This window comes from Phasianus colchicus, chromosome 4, assembly GCF_987193195.1.
Source record: "Phasianus colchicus chromosome 4, bPhaCol1.hap1.1, whole genome shotgun sequence".
Lineage (NCBI taxonomy): Eukaryota > Metazoa > Chordata > Aves > Galliformes > Phasianidae > Phasianus > Phasianus colchicus.
Window position 1 is genome coordinate 48,204,636 of NC_143439.1, and position 21,030 is coordinate 48,225,665.

Here is a 21,030-nt window from a genome sequence, read left to right on the forward strand (position 1 = left end):
CCCATTTTGAAGGTGGGCATTACATGTGTTAGAACTTATTAAAATTGTTTTGTCAGATGTTGAACCAAATTTAAAAAAAAAAAAAAAATTACAGTAATGTCTGTTGTCACTGGCTCTTTCCACTGTTTTTCTTCTATGGGCTAAACAAAAGGATATTCTTGTTCTTGCTAACTATGAGGATGGAATCAGCAATAATTATATTGTGCCATTTGAAACTTCTGACAACATGTGGTGACCTGCATCTGAATGAACCTAGTGTGCTCTTGGTATCTGCCTAGCGTAGCAGCAGCTGTCTTGGACCTCACAGCATTTGTTTAAATTCTTTCAGAGATCATAGGAGATGTGGAATATGTAATTTGATCATTGGCATGGAACACTCATGGTTCAATTAAGAAACAGAGCCTTTGCCCCCAGATATGAAAATAAACACAACAGATCTTGGCAATTTGGAATCAGAAAACTTGAGAAAGAAACAGATCAGAAATTGGCTCAATAATAATAATTATCTGCTACAGTTTAAGGAAATAGTTTATTTCAATAAGTGCTAGCAGACACAAACAATTTCACAGACTCCTCTGTAAATTGGCCATATAACTTTTTGGGCAGGAAAGTAAAAGGAAACAATATTTAGAGTCACACTCATCTCAGCTTACATGGTGTGAAGAGCAGTGGGGAACTGGCAGACGTGGAACGTCTCCAAGATATTTACACAACAGAGCTCAAATTTGAGGCGTACAAATGGCTACACCTTCTTTTGAGCAGCATTTACTGATGCTCATGCTGTTTAATATGAAAGTCTGGAAGAATGTGAAAACAACTGAGAGTGAAGAAGAAAAATGCCATTAGTTACAAGCTGCTGCCTCTGAAGACACACAGGAGCTTCCCATCATCATTTGCAGGTGATCTTCCAGGGCAGGCATGAGTTTAAAAGTCTAGAGAAAAGTAAGGCAGCCAATATCCAAGTTGGGTGAGGAGAAAAAGATCAGTCAGTGGTGAATGAGATAAAAGGAAAAAGGGAGACAAAGAGAGGGGACATAGCAGGAGGGTGAACTACCCTGGAGAACAAGAAGCTGCACAAAAATTTTCTGTGGGAGTGTGAAGGAGATATGGGAATTCTATGTCTCATCCAGGGCACTTTCCTCATGGCTTAAATAGTGTTCGGATCATGCTGAGATGGTCATGGAGGAGCTGGACCACAGTGGTTAAGATAATTATTGTACTAAAAACATTAGAGAAGTTTTGTAATAAACTAAAACCACTGCATCTGAGCCTTTCTGCTTGCTTCCTATCTCTGTAAGCTATGAATTCCAGGCAACACTGTGATAATAGGACAGCAATGCAAGGGAGTAGCATGGCTTGTGATAGAGTGGATTTTATCTGAACTGAATCTGTAGATCTGTAATTCATACCATGTCCTGTCTGTAGGAGGCATTATGCAGTGTTGCATGAAAGAGAGAAGCAGTATCCAAAGTATACTGCATGAGAAAATAAAACCTCTAGCCATTTAGACCTTTAACACTACAATAAATTACTGAAAAGCTTTACAAACTCAAAAGCTTTTAGGTAAATGAGTGCATACCTTGGCTTAAAAAAAAAAAAAAAAAAAAAAATCACATTGTAGCATACACCAGCAGTTATTCTTGGATCTTCAGTGGCTCACATTCCAACTTTGTAAATAACATTAAACCATTTTGTGCACATAACAAAGAATTCAAACCTGCTTTGCATGCTCGAGAAACGGCACTACTGCACTCTTCAGGAGTACATGCAGAGGCTTTAGCACATCAGACATTTGAATCAGTTCTCTTTGAATTCCAAAATGCAGTCTTTTCAGAGTTCAAGTTATTTCTGTTCCCAGGCTCTTCTTCCACTAACTCACCTCTTGAACAGGCATGAAAAGGTATTCTAGAAGCTGGCAGAACAAACACTGGCAATGCTTTCTTCCTTTAATACAGTACCTGTGGCTGAGTCAGAAGACCCAGAAGTAACTTGCAACTCCATTCTACAGCTTACAACCCGTTCATCCTTCCATTTCTTAATTGCTTCCCTCTTCTCCTCAGAGATCAGTTTGTCTAAGTGCTTGGCTTTCAACACTGGAGATGGAAACAATGTTCCTTGGAGAGCCCTCAGGAAGTATCTACAAAATATGTTTCCAAATAAGCTGGTCAGAAGCAGAACAAAAACCATTTCCAGAATCACATCTAGCACTGAAGGAAACTAAACACCATTCATTTAAACCTAAGACTGCAGCAGACTCTGAAATACGCTTTTGCTGGTGCCATTTTGAGAACGTAAATTATCATTCCAGCAACTGTACCAGAGCATGTTTTAAAACAAACAAGCATTTTCAAATGCTGATATTTGCTTCAGGTTCTTTTTTTTTTTTTTTTTTTTGTGGTCTTTGCAATGGAACCATAGAATAGTTTGGGTTGAAAGGGACCCAAGATGGCCCAGTTGCAACCCCCTTGCCAAGGGCAGGGCTGACACCTACCAGATCAATCTGACATTGAACATCTCCAGGGATGGGGTATCCACGACTTCTCCAGGCAGCCTGTTCCAACTCTTCACCACCTTCACAGCAAAGGATTTCTTCCTACTATCTGATCTAAACTAATCTGTTTTTAGTTTAAAGTTACTACCCCTTCCTCCAATCACTAGATTCCCTGATGAAGACTACTTTCCCATTTTTTTCTACAGGCCCCCTTTAGGTACCACAAGGCATCAACAAATTAAGGAAAACCACTTTGTTAGCAGTAGCAGCTTGTGGTTATAAAACAGAAACATACCTCGGTAGCAGAGCGACACAAGTAGTCAGGAGGCACACTAGGTAAAAGAATGGGTCTGCCATATGCTTTTCCATGATCCGATAAGGATTTGATAGTGGATTATGGGTTCTGTAGGTTGCCCCAAAAGCCAGAGCAAAAATGAAGTAAAATAGGATGCTGCCAACTATAACTATCGTATGAATCCAAGTCTGCAAGTTAGAAAAGAAATAAGATCTAGGCTGTAAACAGGAAGACCCATAAATCCTTTAGGCACATGTATGCATCAGCATGCACAGCCTCCCCCCCAGCCCCCCTGCTTTTCCTTCAAGGACAGCTTCTTAATGTAGCAGTGTAACATAACTATTCAGATAGTATTCTTAACTCTATGCAAAACACTCTCAAGAAGAACAGAACCTTCTTTCTGCAGTTCATAGGTAACCCAGCTGGTTTGTTTATTTATTTATTTTATTCTGCTAAAAGCATAGCTATCCGATCATTTGTGTACGACATTATAATGCTATTTTCCTTAAATGATCACCTTACTCACTGGCAGCTGAGAGTCTTCTCAAGCAAATAGAGGTGAAAGCTTTATGTGATACATCCCTTACATATGCTGCTTGAGACATAGATTAACTCTTCATTGGAGTTATGGCTATAATGGTTACTATGGAAACAACACTGTCACTGGTCTGACAGTTTGCTAACGTAGTAAAATGCCAAATAAAACCCATTTATGTATTGTTTTCCTATTCAAAGTATGGCTACACTCAAGCTACGTATGTAGGGAGACTAAAGGCATTTGTGTAAGTGCCTGGAAGAAGAATGAAAGAAAGAATCACAACTTGCGATTTTATCCATTATGATACAATTCCAAAGATGTTTTTCAAAACTGACAGGAAAAAAAATCAGAAGCCATTAATGTCTGTTTTTGTACTGTAAATATTACTAAATTCTCTTTAAAATTATGTGCAATGGGTAAACATTACCCTTGTAAAAGCTTTAAATTCATTCAAGCTAATGCAGAGTCTATGAACAAGTATTTTACTTTATGCAGACTAGTGAAAGCTGGAATAGAATTTCCATAACATACTGGTTCTCTAGAGTAGATCACCCATTTCAAGCACTCAAAAATCAATAGCTGACACTTTTTTTTTTATGAGAAGAAAGCTTTGGGAACTTATGGAGGCTCAAGCAGATCACCAGTTGGTTTTACCATTTGCCAAATCAAGGTGACATCCCCAAACCCACTGACTCCTAATAAGGCAGGATCCCTCACTATTAAATAATCCCGAGATCAAATTTTGTTAATTTTAGTCACACAAGTAATTCTGTTGGCTCCAATGACAGCTTCCTTAGGAGAGCTTACAGAGACTTATAAAGGAAATATTTCACCTCTAACTCTCTTATACAGTTTTGTGTACTAAGCTCTCTTCTATAAATTTTAATGAAAGCTGTATACACGTTCTGTTGAGGAATGTACTCTTCAGAAAACAAAGTACTCACCACGGATTTGCACTCAATGAGAAGGTGAAACAATATTATAAAAAGTGCTGCTGTGTTTATAGGGTTTCCAAAAGAAAAAATGTCTATGTCTGAGCCATAGTAAGTCTGTAAAGGAAGACAGAGTAACATACAGTCAGTGTAATATGCTTGATGTATAGTTCCACTATGTAAAGTGGCATGATTTATTTAAATACTAGACATACTTGTATGCACAGTTCAACTTAGTTCCAGTGACAATTCTGCTACTATACATTTGTATATGATGAAGTACTATCAAAAACTACATATTATTTCTAATTTGCCTGAGTTTTTAGTATGTCAAAGTGCATAAATTTAATATCCAGCACTTACGAAGTAAGGCACAAAAAAGCAAGCAAGACTTTGGTAAAAAGCGTCGAGCAAGGTTATCCAAAAGGTTGAAGGCAAGTAGGCCTGTAAGAAAAAAACAAAAAAAGATAATGGCATTGAAACAAGTTCAACAAATTGCTGCAGCTTTGTTAAGCATCCAACTGGACTTGAGGAAAGATAATCCACAGAATAACTCCAGCTGGCTTCCCCATGAAGAGACATGCTTTTATGGCACAATAGGAAGATGTACGTGTAGTGAGCTGCTATGATTTAAATCAGCAGCCAGATCAGTGAGCCCTAATCTTACAGCTGTTCCTCCTAGAATTGACCTGCCAAAGTCTTACCTGAGTGATAAGGAAGGAAGAGGACAATGGGACAGTGAATCACCCTCACAACTTGCTATCATTGAATGCCAAGTACCATGTTCCTCCCACCTCCATTCCCTTCTGTTTTGTATGTCTGCTTCTGTCTTTTAATTTGTGCTCATTTCCTCCTCTGTGCATACAGGACTCTAATGTGAGGTAACTAAATTCACTAGACTGTGAAAAATCATTTTCCCCTGGTCACCCCTTCCCTCCCCTTAAAAGTGGGATGTGACATTTTCTGCTGGGAATCTCACTACTATTTTGCTGTTGTAGTGAGTTAAATCAACTCCTGAAAGAAACAGATGAACAGCAGAACTGGCATGAGGAAGGTAATCTAACTACAAGGGTGAAAATAGGGAACAGGAAGAAAAGAAGGGAGACAACGCAGAGGAATGAGCCCTTCCCATTCAGTGGCAGCAAACTGATGTAACTATAACTGCATGTGCCCTGGCTTAGGTATATTCCATTTCTTCAAACAATCAATTGAGGCACACAAATGCACAGTCTCCTCACTCAGGATTTCCTCTCTCATTAATAAGGAGAGACAGGTTAATCTGAAAAGCAATTCAGCCCGTTCATGAACTGAATTTCTCTCTGAAAATGGTTGCAAATGCAGGGAAACTAGACTCTTCATTTGCCCATGTCAGGGCAGTGTTCTAAATCAGTGAAGATGAATCCAAGTTACTGTCTTTAGTTTTATAGCTTGTAAAGAGCTGCACTTATGACATAGTGGTGTAACATTATGACAAGCACGTTTTAAAGCACTGTTCTTTCTTTTATAGTATGCTTTCAATTAAGCGGTTATTACACGGTGCTTTCATGCAAGGAAAGAAATGATATACTACTTAACAACTACAATCACAGAGCAAGACAATACTGAACTGGGCAAAAAGAGAAAAACTTCGATAAATGTTTTTACAAAAAGAAAGTAGGGAAAGAGAAAAGCAATTGTATAATGCAGTAATTCTGATTATGTTGCCTCAAAACATTCCTTTCAGCTCTCTGTATTCTGTTTGATCAGAGCAAAGGGCCAAATCCTGAGGCCTGTAACAGCTACTTTATCAAAACTCTGTGACAGATAATACAGATCTCCTCCAGCCAGGCTATAGAGAATCTTAGCAGAAAAAAAGCCCACCTTTTATTCAGCCACAGAGTTCAGGTTTGGGTCTAAAAGAGAAAGTGGTTTTAAACTTCATGTTTGCCTGATGTGAACCATGAAGGAAAGAAAGAAATGGCTCAAAATGCTGACCACTTTAATTTTGCTTCAGGCCAAGAATTCTTTAACCTACCACAGATTTCTGGCTCATCTTGTACAGCTGTGGGATCTGCATGAGTATCTCTGCAGACACATCTTTGTCCAAGACACCATAAATGATGGGTGGCACCGATGTAAAAAGGAGATTGAAAAAAATCAAGATCCAATAGTCAGTCATTGATGTGCCTGAAAACCCACAGAAGAACTGGTACCAGAATAAGAGGTTCACGTAGGTCTGAAAAGTCAATGATGAGATGATAAAATGTTACCTGTAGACAAGTGTTTTAAAAACCAAGAGGAAAATAGGCAGGTTGTAGGTCTTGTTACAGTAATCTGTGAAAAATTATGTATAACTGCTATAGAGTCCCTGCCAATCCCATACCTTGAAATTATATTTGGCTAGTGCACATCTTTACATTTCAAAACTGGCTACATGGCTTGTTTAAATATTCATGCTATGAATACATTAATTAATGCCTGCTATCCACTTTTGAAACAAATTAGACAATGGCTTTCAGTTGGAAACCCAGTTCAAGCAATAGGAAAGTCTAGTCTCTGAAGATGTAAATGGGAAACAAAATTGTTTGCCACACACTGTTTGCATATTTTTGAACCTATTCAAACAGAAACTGAAAAATAATATGGAGCCACGCTAGACCCTTCAGAACTGTCAAATAAGCAAACTGCTTTCCCTAGGACAAGACAGCTACATACCACATTCTTGTAGAAGAAGTAGAGTATCATGTTGGTAAGCCTGGTATAACACCAGTGACCATGGACAAGCAGCAGCTTCCTGAGATGCCTGAACTGAGAAATTGCGAAGTCACTTGCCATCACAGCCTGGAACACACATAAAGGAAAGCACTGATATATCTAAACTGCTAATGATGAGCTTCAATACTGACCAGCAAACAACTGATACAATGCTGGAAACTCTTATTTTATGTTTTTTTAAATATATATAGTGCACATGAGCCTTGCCTTATTGAGATCTGGACCCCTCTGTACAACATTTTACATCAGCAGCACCAAAGAAATCACTGATTCTTCATGCCATAAAACAAGCAGCCCAGATACATAAGAGGGAGTTCAGTGACAGGCAGCAAGTTCTGTTATTTGCAGTTTGAACACGTGCACCCTTTAGCTTCTGAGCACTCCCAGATAAGGGCAGGGGCTTGCACACTTTCCCTCAAATACAGTAATGGGCTGTTGAGCTGCTGGGCCTCCAGACTGAACGTTAAACAGATTTGAAATGGAATCCAATGTCATTTGTGTCTTGTACACGCTACCTGCATGCCTTCTTGGCCCAAGATTCCCACACCAGTGTCAGCTACCTGGATCATACTGACATCGTTGGCACCATCACCTACAAAGAAAAGGGAAGAAATAATAACTAAGCTCTCTTAAGTTGGTTGAAACACAACCTGGAAGCAGCTTTACTGGCTATCACATTGCCATGGAGGTAGCACTAATACACAAATACATAACACCACAGAATTCAGAGAAAACCATTTTCATAGCCAGCAATGTAGCCTATGGAAAGAAAGATCAGAGTGTAGTAGGCCTGACTGAGCAATATTCTTCAAACAGATATTAGCTGCTCCTTTTGTCAGAATGTAGTCAGTACGCTTGGACAGAAAATATGGGTGTTTTAAATCATACTGAGTCATTTCCATTCTCCCTCACTATTTCCAGGGGCTGTGATGGAGAACGACAAGGAAAATCCCCTCACTTAACCTTCACACATCACATAATGCTGTACATGACTGCTGCTATTCTTTGTTGCTTTAGATTACTGAGTACAGACTAAATTTGGTAGCTTAAAAGACTATCATCATGTAATGCTAAAGACAACTATTATTCAAAGGATTATCTTCCTTGTAATTTAATTTTGTAAAGGACGTTGAGAAAAATAAAGGAGAGAAGAAACTGCTTTCTACTTCTTCTCAGAGAAAAGAAGGAAACCATGAGACTCACCTACAGCTAATGTCATTGCCTTCAGCTTATTTCGCACCAATCTGACCAGCACACTCTTCTGCAGTGGTGTGGCTTGGCAGCAGACTACAGCTCGACATTTTTCTGTGAGCTCCAAGAAAACATTCTGCAGGCTGTCCTGAAGTACATGCTCTAAAGTCCTTCCATCAATAACCAGGCCTGCACTGAAGCCTTGAGCTTGGGTAGAAGGACTTGTAGAGACATTCCCAAGTTTCTGATTTACTTTTTTTTGGTCAGCAGTGCTTTTTTGCATGTGTTCTAAAATACTGTTCATCACCAAAGCACAAGCATCCTAAAGACAAGAGAAAAGCAACTTAATAAACACTGTTTGTATTCTGGCTCTCTTTCCAATTTATAAAGGAAATATGGAGAAAATGCCAGTTGCTATCAATGTGTAGCGTACTTCTCTCACTTTGTAGAATACAAAGGGATTCAGACATGAAGCTGAATAACCCTTTAAAATCACAAAGGATGCTGTACAGAGGATAAAAGCAAAGCTAAATTGTGGGTTATTAAGAGATTGGTTTGGGTATTGTAGTAGGAGAAGGGAAAACACTGAAACATATTAGAAAAATATTAAAAGACTATCAGAAAAAAAAAAAGGCACAGTTGAGGGAGAATATAACAAAGTAGCACACAACCTAATTTGATATCATTTTCATGGCAATAATTCCTATATTGCTAATATGCAATGTAAACTCACAGCCACCTGAAATATCTAGTAGAATATGATAACAACTTTCTCTCCTAGCATAAAGAGAAATTAAGCACTCAGTTAAAATAGTGACAATTGATGGAATATGTAAAGAAACAGACACTGCATATAGTATTTTATATTTTACCCATTAGGAAAAAAAAGTCAGTTTTTGAATATTTTCATCTTCCAAGTGATTATGCAATCTTTTGTGAGATGAGAAAACAGAGAATATATTATTTTCCCATACAGTCCTGTGATATTGCCTGATGGCTTTTTCTTTTTTTTTTGGCGGAGAAAACAAAATAAAACACCCTCTTGAACACTGAAAAAAAGTGTAATTTTCTACTCACTCTACTTTGTGATTTGAGTGTGAAGATTCTGTCATCTGGCTCCAGCAATTTACAAGCATAGGCGATGTTGACAGCTGTCTCTCTCTTGTCACCTGTCAGCATCCATATTTTTATTCCTGCTTCCCGTAATGCCTGTATTGTGTCTGGAACACCATCTTGCAGGCGATCTTCAATGCCAGTGGCACCTTAATTTAGACAAGCAGATGGATTAGCACTGCTGTATTTCAAGAAGCAAGTCTGCAGGTGTGACAGGACAAGATAGTCCCTGTGTGTATCCACATTCCAGAACAGACACCCTGCTACAATATGCGTGGGAATCTCCCCCTTCCTCGTCTTTCTGTCTCAAAGTCCATCACATGTTATGGGTACGCTGACATGTGCCCTCCTTACAGTCTGTCATGTTTTTACAGTTTTGGTTATTAGTGTTCCACATCATAACATCATGTTGTGCATTGGGAATTAAAAACAATAGGAGAATGGAATATTTGATCAGCTGACAATACGTAAAACTCACTGTGTGGGATAGTCAGGCTAAGAAAGTTTATAAAAAAAAACAAACTTCAGCCACTTGCAGCTAGACTCATTTTGTCAAATAAACAATAAAATAATCCCCAGTAAAGTTTTCTCTCTTAAAGTGTTTCTAGTGAGGAGGGATTCTAATGAGCAATTTGTATTTAAAGCAGACTGTCCTATGAGGACGGACAAGAGCCAAGAAGTCAAGCAAACTGGTGATGTCCATTAGTCACCTGGAAAATGAAAATTCTTTGCTCTGCACTCTGCTTGCATTTTGATGCAAGTCAAAAGTCAAAATAGTTCCAGAAAGGAAGATGCTGGAATTTTTTGGATGCAAGCTTCCCTGACAGACATCAAGGGAAGAGAGGAAAGAAGTTGTTTCAGCCTGGGCACTCTAAACAATTTGCACTCCCTTCTTGAGGTATGTGATCCCTTCTTACTCCAACAGGAGCCAGTTTCACCACGCATACTTATCCCACTTATCCCATACTTATCCCCCCTTATTCAACAATAGCATAAAATATTGTCCAGAAGTGGTCTTGTGATTAGTTGCCATCATTTCACATGCTTATTATGATGACACAGAAAAACTCTGATGCACACAGAAAAAAAGTAAAACATTGTGCCTTATGAACAACAGAAGATCATAAGCTGCCTTCAGTAGGTTCTGCAACTATAACAAACGTGCAGCAAGATTTATGTACACCCAGGAGTGTCAACAAATTCTAGATGTGTAGAAAGCTATATATTGTACAAATAGAGGTTCATACAGTGAATTCAGATTATAACCATCATAAGGGGTTTCCTGTGAGTTACAGCATTTTCTTACCTACCAAGCAAAGTTAGTTTGGTTTCAAGCCTGATGGCGGATTCCAGCAGCAGCTCCTCCCTATTGCCAATGCTGGTTTCTGCTAAAAAATGATTATTTAACCATTCTGTATATTCTTCATCACTCATCACCTGCAGAGGGAAAGAAAACACAGAAGATGTGTCTAGATTTCACTTAAAATGTACTCCAAGAGCATCCCTCAGAGCCATCTCTGTTATCCATATACTAAACCTTTAACAGCCCTGACAGTGCAGTTACATGTGTACCCCAGTGTGTCGACAGACTTAGTATGATTCACAGGTCAGGCTGCTAACCAAAAGCTTGCAGGCACCTGGAGTTGCCTGATATATTTCCACTTATATGGAAGGCAGGAAGGCCAAGGAGAACAGTATCCTTCTTACTGTTTTTTAATTGCCTCATTGACACAGCCACAGAATCACTGCACACCTTGGTACAGCCTGATGCCTGTACAGTTAGTTACACAGCCTATGATTTCACTTTGCATGAGAGTTTCCTTTCCTGTTTCAGTTGCTATGGAATTTTACTTCTGAGCAGTTTTTAATTTATAATAGAATCTCATAACATTACACAGTTTTGCCTACAGGTCCTATAACACCACAGACGGTGTGAGACCCAATAAGACAGGCCTGACTACATTTGTTTTCTGTATCCAGAAAAGAATTCCAACCAGGGCAAGGTTCACATGAGGAGAGCCGCTCAGGACTCATGTAAGAAAATCAGGATATTTTACATCCCTTGTTCTAGAATTAGGCTATTAAAACTGTCTGGCATTTTAAAGTGACAACAGGTATGTGAATCTAACTGAAAACAGAATTTTTTTTGTGTCAACGTACAAATTCTTCCTGAAAGAAAGTAAGGATAAATGAAATGTGGCAATGAGAACATCTAGTTTATAAGTGGTGACATCTGTTCCATTGGAAAAAACACTCCTGCTCATCATTTACTGTAAACATTCTTAAAAGTACATACAAAAAACCCCACCTTTTTAGCAATACAAAGAGTGCGCAGTCCCTTTCTGGCATAGTCATCCAGATGATTCTGGGTTCTCTCTTTAATATTCTTCTGTTCCATTTCTGAATTCTTGGTATCTACCATTATATAAAAAGTAAAGAAAGCAAATTAAATATTCATTCTTAGAGTAAATTTACTGGAAAATTTTGAAGGTCTAAATATGGTTTAAAAATTCCAAAATATTTATGGGTTTTATTTTAACTCCGAGCATACTTCATGTTTGCACAGTGTGCTGTGGCTGTATCTTTAGAATGCATGGAGAGGGTCAGTCTGCACAAGCTGTGAGGGGGAACCAGTCTGGCATATGTCTTCATAGATACTAGCATATCAAAGTGTTTTTCTAACATAAAATCATCTTCTAAAATGAACTGGGCCACAGACACCAAAGTAGCTTTGTTCTGATACAGTGGGAGGGAGCCAGAAGGGCTACCACAGAAAAGCTGTTTTTTTTTTTTTTTTTTTTTCATCATTAATGCATGGACTATTCAGAGAGGTGATTAACTCATCTACCTTTGGACATGCAGAAGTTAGATTGCAAGTTTACTCTGAGAGCCAAAGGAGACGTACCTCCAGACATGAAATTATGCCCTATAGACAGACTTTGGAGACTCCTTTTCTATCTCACTGCCTGCAGAGGCTTTCTGTCTAGACCTTGCTTGGCTAGTGCTGGGCTAAAATATGCTTGTGGAACTGTATACATCCCACTTCCTCACTGAGATAAACCATGGAACATGAAAACTAAGTTCTATTTTGCAGATAGTAAACCTGTAAATTCCATTACCTTCCCAACCATTAAAAAAGACCCTGTAACGTCTGAACTTAAATATATGCAGGGACATGTTTCTTACACACACAGATAATATGACTTCAGTTATAAATCAATGACTGCCTGATACAGTGTATGAATAAATCATGATTAGTGCTTAAGTAACACAGTATGTTCCTTCTGTGGCAGATTCCAAGAACCTTTACCCAAAAACAACAGCACCCAGCAGGAGGCAGCACGCAATTTTGCAGACACAGGATATTATTAACACATCTAGAACCACAGAAATAGTTGGTAATCCAGAAAAAATAAGAACAGTCAAAAAGCAGTGAAAGTATCTCATCTTAATAAACACCTGTCACTGCACAGCAGGAGACAACTATTTCAGCAGATGACCTTACTTTATGACTGGAAATACTACAGTTGGCTCCAAGAGGTCTGCTTAGACACCACAAAATCTCTGAATTACTGCTAGCTTTCTGTTCTCAGTTTCCAGAATGGCATACAGCACAGCCATATGTAGGTGAGAAGCTGTAATACCTTTATGGGTTTCCTAAAAGCAACTCAGAGATAGTAGTTCTGCTGGGTTACTTGGCTCTTCTTACAAATCAGGGCATGCAGTCAACTGTACCAAAGAATGATAAAGGTGAACAAAGAATTAAAAGTTCTACAAATACCTTCAGGTGCAGTTCCCAACAAATCCATCATGACTGAGTCTGCACCTTTTGTGTACACCACCACTTGGTTGGAGACTGGATGCCGAACCACTACTGACATCCTTTTTCGCACTGAGTCAAAAGGCAGGATATGCAAAAGCTGAAATGTTAAAGATCCCAGACCTGCAAAATCCACAGTAACTTGATCAGGAGTCCTAGACTGTAAAATACATTTATAAGCCTTAGCAGCATGGACCAAGGCAGCTTCATCTGGACTTTCAGCTTCATAACAAAGCTTAGGTAAGGGAGACCATTCAGCAGATGACTCAGCACTGTGGGTTTCATAGCCAGCAGCTACATTCACTGTATAACGTTCTTTGGTTAACTGGGGATTTTCTGGCCTGTTCTGATTGTGAGGCTCAGCAGCACTTTGAGCAGCTCCATCCAAAGCAGGTGAAGCCAGTTTCATTCTGAAAATGGACAGTTTGCTCACAAAACTGTTTGGGTTTTCAGATGATGACTCTTTTATACTTGGAAGTGGGGAGGAACTTAGTCTACGGACTGACAACCTCTGGAACATCTGCCTGATTTCCTCAAGGGATTTAATAGGCATTCTTCCCAGTGAAGAGCGTCTCATCTGCAACAAAACAGTCAGAGAAAGTATAAAGTCTTCATATGTTATTTAAGTAAAGAAAGACAGCTTACAAACCACACGTTTCTTAATGAATGTAGTAAAACTTGAAAAGCTTGATCATTTTGATCACTTGTATTAAAAATAGCCAGCTCAATTAAACATATTACCATATAAGTACACCAAACAGCTCTGTGAGAGCTTCACCTATTCAAACCACACAAATTGTAAAAATACTTCAGATCTGAAAACTGCATGTATTGCCAGTTTGATGCATGACTCCATGCAATACTTCTTTCTAGAAATATCTAAGCAATGGAACTTTTAAAAGTTGTGGTGAATGGAACTAGATACTTGTTCTCAATAGGCAAGATAGTTGCAAAGAATAAATCAGCTCCATACTTCTCACAGTGACTAGCTACTAGTAATGCTAAAAATACAGTACTTCACCAATGCTTTTTTGGTTGGAATTGAACAAAATAAAAGACAGGCACCCTAAAGAATCAAGAAATAAAAGATTCCTGCTTAAATTCTATCCCAGTTGCACGCAAGTTGTAATGTGTCTCTATTCAGCATCATAGAGATACAGACTAGGAACATTCCTTCATCTTCTCTCCCTCAGGAAACACTGAAAACTTGTTGCCTTTGTCATTATCATTCCCCATAATCCTTATGCCATATATTGCTCCTCCCAACCCAGCTACTACTGACTTGGACATCTCCTCTTCTAAAAGTCACCCAGAAATATTATTCTCTAAGAAATGAAAAACTCACAGGTGGAGGTTGGGTTATTATTTAATAATGCAGATGCCCCATCCACGTGTTCACTGCAAGCTGCCTACTATGTTGACTTGTCTGGAAGGACACTATTACAGGCATTTTATATATAGGTGGTACTTTATTCTCCACAGGGTACCTTTTGGAAACATCTCCAGCCATACATGTACGTGCACTACTTACTTAAGCACCAAAACCTATTCCTGTACATGTCCCAATTTTTTTTTTTTTTCAAAAGATGAAGTCAACAAATCTTTATCACATTTGTGGGAAGGGAAATCAAGGCTGAACTTTGGGATTATCCTGCCACACAATCAAATTAGGTAGAAGATGGCTTATAAGAATCCCACCTTGAAAAAAAGTCAACAGATTTTAAAATGAAAGCAATATCTTTAAATAAATATTAGATGCGTGCTCAGAAAATAAGAAATGGTTTCAGGGAAACATTAAAAGTCTCTTGATTATTAAACCAGGACAGTCTAACAAATGCATTGTACACTGAAGATGAGACCACCTTATACTAACCATATTGCAAAGCATTTTTTTTCTTCAAATTATTAGACACATTAAACTTGATCCTCCATATCTTGCTGGAATTCTATTTGAATATAGTCAAGTAACAGGTAAGAGCTTTTTCAGTTCCAGTATTTTAGAAGTCTTCCAGGACTATTCATATTTTTTAGCGAAGAATAACTTATTTGTAAAGGTAACTTGAGTGTTAGGGCACTCTTAAAGGAAGCTGTGCACATATCTGGTAAAAGATAATAGAATACAGCAAAAAAAAACAACAACCCATAACTGCAGTTTAATTTCAAAATATATATTGTGAAAGTTAAGAAGCATCAAGCTTGCAGGTTCAGATCCTGAATGCCAGTTATTTTTTTCTCCTTTTGCAATCAAACTAAAGGAAATTCGTTTATAAATATGTTGATATAGACAAATATAATACCTTCTTACCTTTTGACGTGGCTGATTGGGGCTTGAAACAACAACAGTATTACAGATTGCCAGAGCAAGAAAGAAGTCAGTGATGTACATTGTCTCCAAAGCTAACTTGCTGATACTGTCTTCTGATTCTTGATAGGAAAGAGAAGAAATATGTCTAAATTTCTCCAGCAGTTGTGTATCTGGTACAACATCTGTTTCCTATGGATTAAACAAACAAAGCTGTGAATTAGGATATAAACCTTGGCAATCTCAAATGGGCTTCTAGATCATACCATTTCAGGGTCGCAAGTTCATTCCAGACTTACTTTATATATAGAGCTCATACATGAGGAGAAAATAATCATTCCCCAGACACTGCTACCAGAGACTTGAGAAACCAATGGCAGAAAATTTCAAAATAGTCTTGGTCTCCAGCAGTAAAATCAGCTACAGATGTTTTTAATCCTAGTAATCTCCACTAAATGCAATGGGATTAGTATTGTTTATCTAGATATTTCCTATTGAAAGCAAAGTAAAATGCTTTCTTAAGGCAAAGGAACAAACTTTTATTGAAAATGAAGCTTGTCATTTTAGCAGAGAGATCATGAAATCACACCAGCAAGATCCAAACAACACATCTTTGTAATCCAATAAATAACCGCAACATCAGCTTGCAAGTAGGCTGCAGCCTAGCAACAATGGGAGGTCTCATTTTGATGGAAGAGAAAGGATGTCTTAAATTTCAAGCACTCTATTAAAATGGGAGTAAAAAAATGTTCCTCTATTAGTTACTTCAAAAATTCATTATAAAAACTAACAACTTTTACTTACAATGCAGCTGCTGAAAGCAACATGTCCTGAGCAGGGAGCATCACTTGATGAATGCTCCCTCCCTAATTCAGGGTAAATACCAGATAACAGATTTGAAGATTTTCTGTTCAAAGATTCATTCTCAGCTCCACAGTCGTGTCCTCTCCATTTTGACGTGTGGCCCAAAGAGGCACAAGGATCTTCAGCTGAATCCTCATCTTTCAAATCCCTCTCTTGATAGGATTCCAACCTCTTTGCTAAAGAAATAGAAAGAAAATTATTATTCTGTAAGCAAAAAGAAATTTGTCTAAAATAAAACTTAATTTTAAAATAAGAAATTTAGTATACAGTTAAGAATAATCCGCTCTTTTTAAAAAATCAAGCCATAATAAGTTATCACACTGACTTGCCATTTGGGATGCAGCACTTCGAGAGTGCTGTTCTGCTGGAGAGAATCCAGAAGCAAGAGAAAGAACAATCACAGAAACAGTAGAGAAGCTGGTTACAGGCCTTCGGAAGGGAACATTACTGAGAACCAAATAACAGTTTTCATGTACAAAAAGTGGAATTGCACAGAAAAAGGAATTAGTCTATTTTCTTGGCACACTGTAGGTAATAGGAGACACAATATTCCTATGCTGTGATAAGACAGGCTCAGATTAGATAACAGAAAAACTTTATCCAACAAGACATGAAACACTAGAACAAAATGCACAGGAAGGTAATGAACTGGCCACCAACAGAAGTACTGAAAACACATTAAAAAATTCAAAAAGACAGCAGTATGTCAGTATATAGAGGATTTTACTACAACGCAGTAAAATCTCTGTTGCCCTTTGCTCTGGGCAACAGAGATACAAATAGAAATATATGTACAGACTAAGTGAGTCATATGCAAAAGACTGAACTGCTTTGTAGTGCATCTCTTACTGCATGTAGTAGGAGCCAGGCAAATGGCAGCTTTGTGCAACTGACCAAAGGAAAATTAGAGTTAAACATAGGACCTCCAACATTTTTCAGATTGATTTTCAGGGCACACAATTTCTAGATTTATTAGGAAGGACATGCTTTATCTCCAAATAAAAGCCAGGGTACAATAGGAAATAATTATAAACATAATTAACACACGATACTATTGGAAGATACTTAGGGATACTTAGGGAAGTAAGTAGTAGAAGTTAAGTGGCAGACATATGCCAAGCACAAAGAGACTTAGATCAGTCACAATTCATCTCTTCTGAAACGCTTTTCATTTCTTTAAGAAGTGCTCTGAAAATATATCTACCTTTTTAAGTTATTCATTCATCAAATTCTAAACTTAAAATACATTTCTTTTCACTTTGCTCTTGAGATATCCTTCCCAGTATAATTACGCAAAGCCAAAGAACCATCATGACACCTACATCACATGATTTTCAAAATACGTGAGGAAATTACTCTTAAAATGATTTATAACCACCAGTGAACAAAAGAAGAGCCCATGCACTCTGAGACCAGCAGGGTGTGCCTGTTGCTTGCCAAAAGTGAGTGGTTCCATCTGGCAGCAAAACCACAGAGAGTGGTTAATACACAGTTGTGATTGGTCTATCCACCTCTCAGCACTTCATCTTTGATCTTCACCAGTGAAAGAGCAAATGTATGCAGTTAACATCAAGTAATAATAATAAAATCTTTGTGTTTTTATCTAGTTGATAAAACAGGTAGCTGAATCAAACACTTTATGTAACTATGTCAGAAAGTAAAGAGCGTTCTGTGTGTGGTATCAAATATGCACAGGCTTAACTGTAAAGTAGCACCTCACATACACTTTCAAGTCTCTGTACGCTGCACATGAAGTGATCCAAACGGGGAAAGATCCAAATTAGACCAGCCTAAATCCACACCTTCTGTAATTACATATTGCCACACAAATCTCAGAAACACCCGTCTTCATCACAATTTGAAGTTTCTCTGAGAATGGAAAAAGGACTACCACAAGCATGGATTTAGCACCTTACCATTTTCTTCATGGCAATATTCCTGTCCTGCAATGCTGCACCTCCGAAAAACCATCTTATTTTCAGTGAGCGTTCCAGTCTTGTCTGAGAAGATATACTGAATCTGGCCAAGGTCTTCAGCAATATTCAATGCTCGACACTGAATCGTAGAGTCTGTTTTCTCATGGTAAAAATCAATGTCATTTTGTATTAAATAAATTTGTCCCAGTTTGACAATTTCAATTGAAACATAGAGAGAAATAGGAATCAAGACCTATTGAAACAAAATACAAGGATTAAAAGAGACCAAATTCTTTAGCCACATGCAAACATGAGTTAACTCTTTTGAAACCAAAGAGTTACTTCAAGGACATAAGTGAGATCAGGATATGGCTCATGATCAAAACAGACCAAAGTTACCTGTAATAAAATGATCATTGTCCAGAACATATTGAACCCTGCTAACATAGAAGAAATCGATTTCCCATCTGGTTCAGGGATGTTAAAAAAAGGTATATCTGAATACCTACTTAACCAAATTCCATGGCCTAGAAAATAAGAAAAAGTGAATCAGTAATGTTGACTGTGTAATAGTTTAGGTACTTCTGAGCTTTCAGAGAAGTATTTTCCTCGATAGGAACCCCACTAAAATGTATGAAGTGTCAACGCACACATGAATAAATGTTTTACTGCAGTTGTGTCAACAGTACATCTATGCAACCCATCTCAAAACTAAGAGAATACTAGCTATGTTTCATAAACACTTTTTTTTTTTTTCCTACCCCAAACTCTAGTTATTAAATTTCACATCTTTGCTTTTCCAGCTTTCAGCTGTGGTATGTCACAAAGCCACTCTGGTCACTTTACAGCATTGTGATACAAATACTGTCACAGAAAAGAAACAGTATAAATCACAAACCCAGTTTATGTTTATGTTTATGTTTATGTTTAAGCCATATTGTAATGCCAGACATGTCTATTTAGTGTAACTTGACAAAGTTTTTTAAACAATTTTAAGCACTCGTTTGGTTCATTATAAAATGTATTCTTTTCAAACTTTAGTACTCAAGCTCACTATTTCATAAAACCCTAAAATAGAAAGTCCTTGTTACTACTCAAACTAGGCCTCTCCCTTCAATACTGTACAAGCATTTCATTTTACCTCAACAAACCTAACACAAAGTACAAGTATTACAGAGCAATTAGTGAGAGAAACAAGAAAATGAATTGGAGAAGCAGGTTTTAGACTTAAGAACTCACACTAGGAACATACCCCTTGACCAACTACTGATTAAACATGACAACATAAACTAAAACTTGGCAGCATTCCCTGCTGATAAAGAATTAGATACGGAAAAAGGCAGTTTCTGAAATAGGCTACTGAAATGAATTGGCCCCAAATTAAAACACCAGGGCTGACAGAGGAAAGCAGCAGGAGTCTGCACATTCACACTTACCAATTGCACCTGTTAAACACATTAAAATTAGAAGCAGAACACACCACAGAATATCAGAATTCACTTTTCTTTCCAATTTACTGCGCTTGTAATGAGGTCCACTGTTATTCAGCATGGCTTTGGTTTCATGACCTGTAATCACAACAGAGGTTGAAATTCTCTATTTGCAAGTACGAAAACCAAAAGTCCTTTATATTTCTAAAGCTCTGGGAAACTGGACTTTCTTGTTAACTAATATGTGAGAAGAGAATATAAATGCAAGCAAACTAACTGCTCCTAAAGTAATAGTCTTAAAGAAAACTAAAAAAGCTAAAGTATAATTTCTCTACATATTATCTCTTATACTGTAAATAATATTCCTATTGTATTCCTTTCTGAAGTTTTTGATACAGTCTCTAGTATTTTCTACAAAATTCTGCACCTGCATTACAATTATCTGCCTGAATACATTATAATGTCTAGTCTTAAAACTTCAGCCTTTTGACTTTAGAACAGCATTAACTTCAGTTCTGGACCAGAAAAAATTCTAACAAAGGTAGCTATCCCCACTTTCATTTCAAAACCCTGATTCGTCATTGTAGTTAACAGTTGAGGACAAGGACTTGTACATAGAACAGAGAAGGCTTCCCATGAATAATCAGACATACCAGCCTTTTACATTTTTAAAACCAAAACAAAGAGTTCAGATTTGCATTCTTAATGCTTCAATCTAAAGCTGCCTTCTGCTGGTTTCAATCTTTGAATTGTCTACTTTGCCTCTGTGCAGTACTGCTACATAATGCCATCTTCTTTGCAAGGCAAAGAAAAATCAGAGAAGACCAGGGTAGATCACTAACCTGCGTATACCACAATGCCTACAACAGCTTCTGTATTTCTTACTGTGCATCCTCGCAGCAATAAGTTCTCCTTGCTGAGGCCCACTCGATCCTTGCTTGAATTCTCACTGGAAAAAAAAAAACAACAACAGAAAAACTCAACCCATAGAGCAGCACATAAATTTGGCTGCAGGACTTCAGCAATTACCAGTCAGGTTTTGAAAAAGCGTTAGGGAGTAGATTACCAAGAGAATCTACCTGTCACTGACTACCTCTCTGATGCTTCTGATTGGACCTTTCAAAGGAAGAGAGTAACATGCATGCAAGATCACCTCCGTAATTCTAGGCACTGTATTAAAATGTTAATATGCGTGGCATCTGCCATGCTGGCATCTGAAGAGCGGGCAGCCCTGCTGAAATGACCGCAGGACAATTCAGTCTGAAAGCAGATGACTTCTATTTGGATTGTCAGCATCAGAAAAAAAATTAAAAAATTATAAATCCCATTTTAAAAGTACTGTAAGCCCTGTTATCCGTGCCACATTTTCAATTCAGATATGCCC

General features: G+C 37.9%; 1 protein-coding gene across 1 annotated transcript in view; it reads right to left on the reverse strand.

Moving 5' to 3' along the window:
- Positions 1-511: 511 nt before the first annotated feature.
- ATP10D (ATPase phospholipid transporting 10D (putative)) overlaps positions 512-21,030 on the reverse strand; it is a 36,858-nt gene continuing 16,339 nt past the window's right edge. Inside the window, 19 exon segments of the mRNA XM_090139475.1 lie at positions 512-1,922; positions 1,924-2,137; positions 2,787-2,974; positions 4,269-4,373; positions 4,620-4,700; positions 6,271-6,471; positions 6,951-7,076; positions 7,526-7,602; positions 8,214-8,523; positions 9,279-9,463; positions 10,625-10,751; positions 11,623-11,729; positions 13,096-13,711; positions 15,440-15,628; positions 16,241-16,476; positions 18,217-18,469; positions 18,616-18,743; positions 19,653-19,784; positions 20,489-20,595. Of these exon segments, the coding sequence (XP_089995601.1) occupies positions 1,785-1,922; positions 1,924-2,137; positions 2,787-2,974; positions 4,269-4,373; positions 4,620-4,700; positions 6,271-6,471; positions 6,951-7,076; positions 7,526-7,602; positions 8,214-8,523; positions 9,279-9,463; positions 10,625-10,751; positions 11,623-11,729; positions 13,096-13,711; positions 15,440-15,628; positions 16,241-16,476; positions 18,217-18,469; positions 18,616-18,743; positions 19,653-19,784; positions 20,489-20,595 (3,520 nt within the window). The 3' untranslated portion in view covers positions 512-1,784.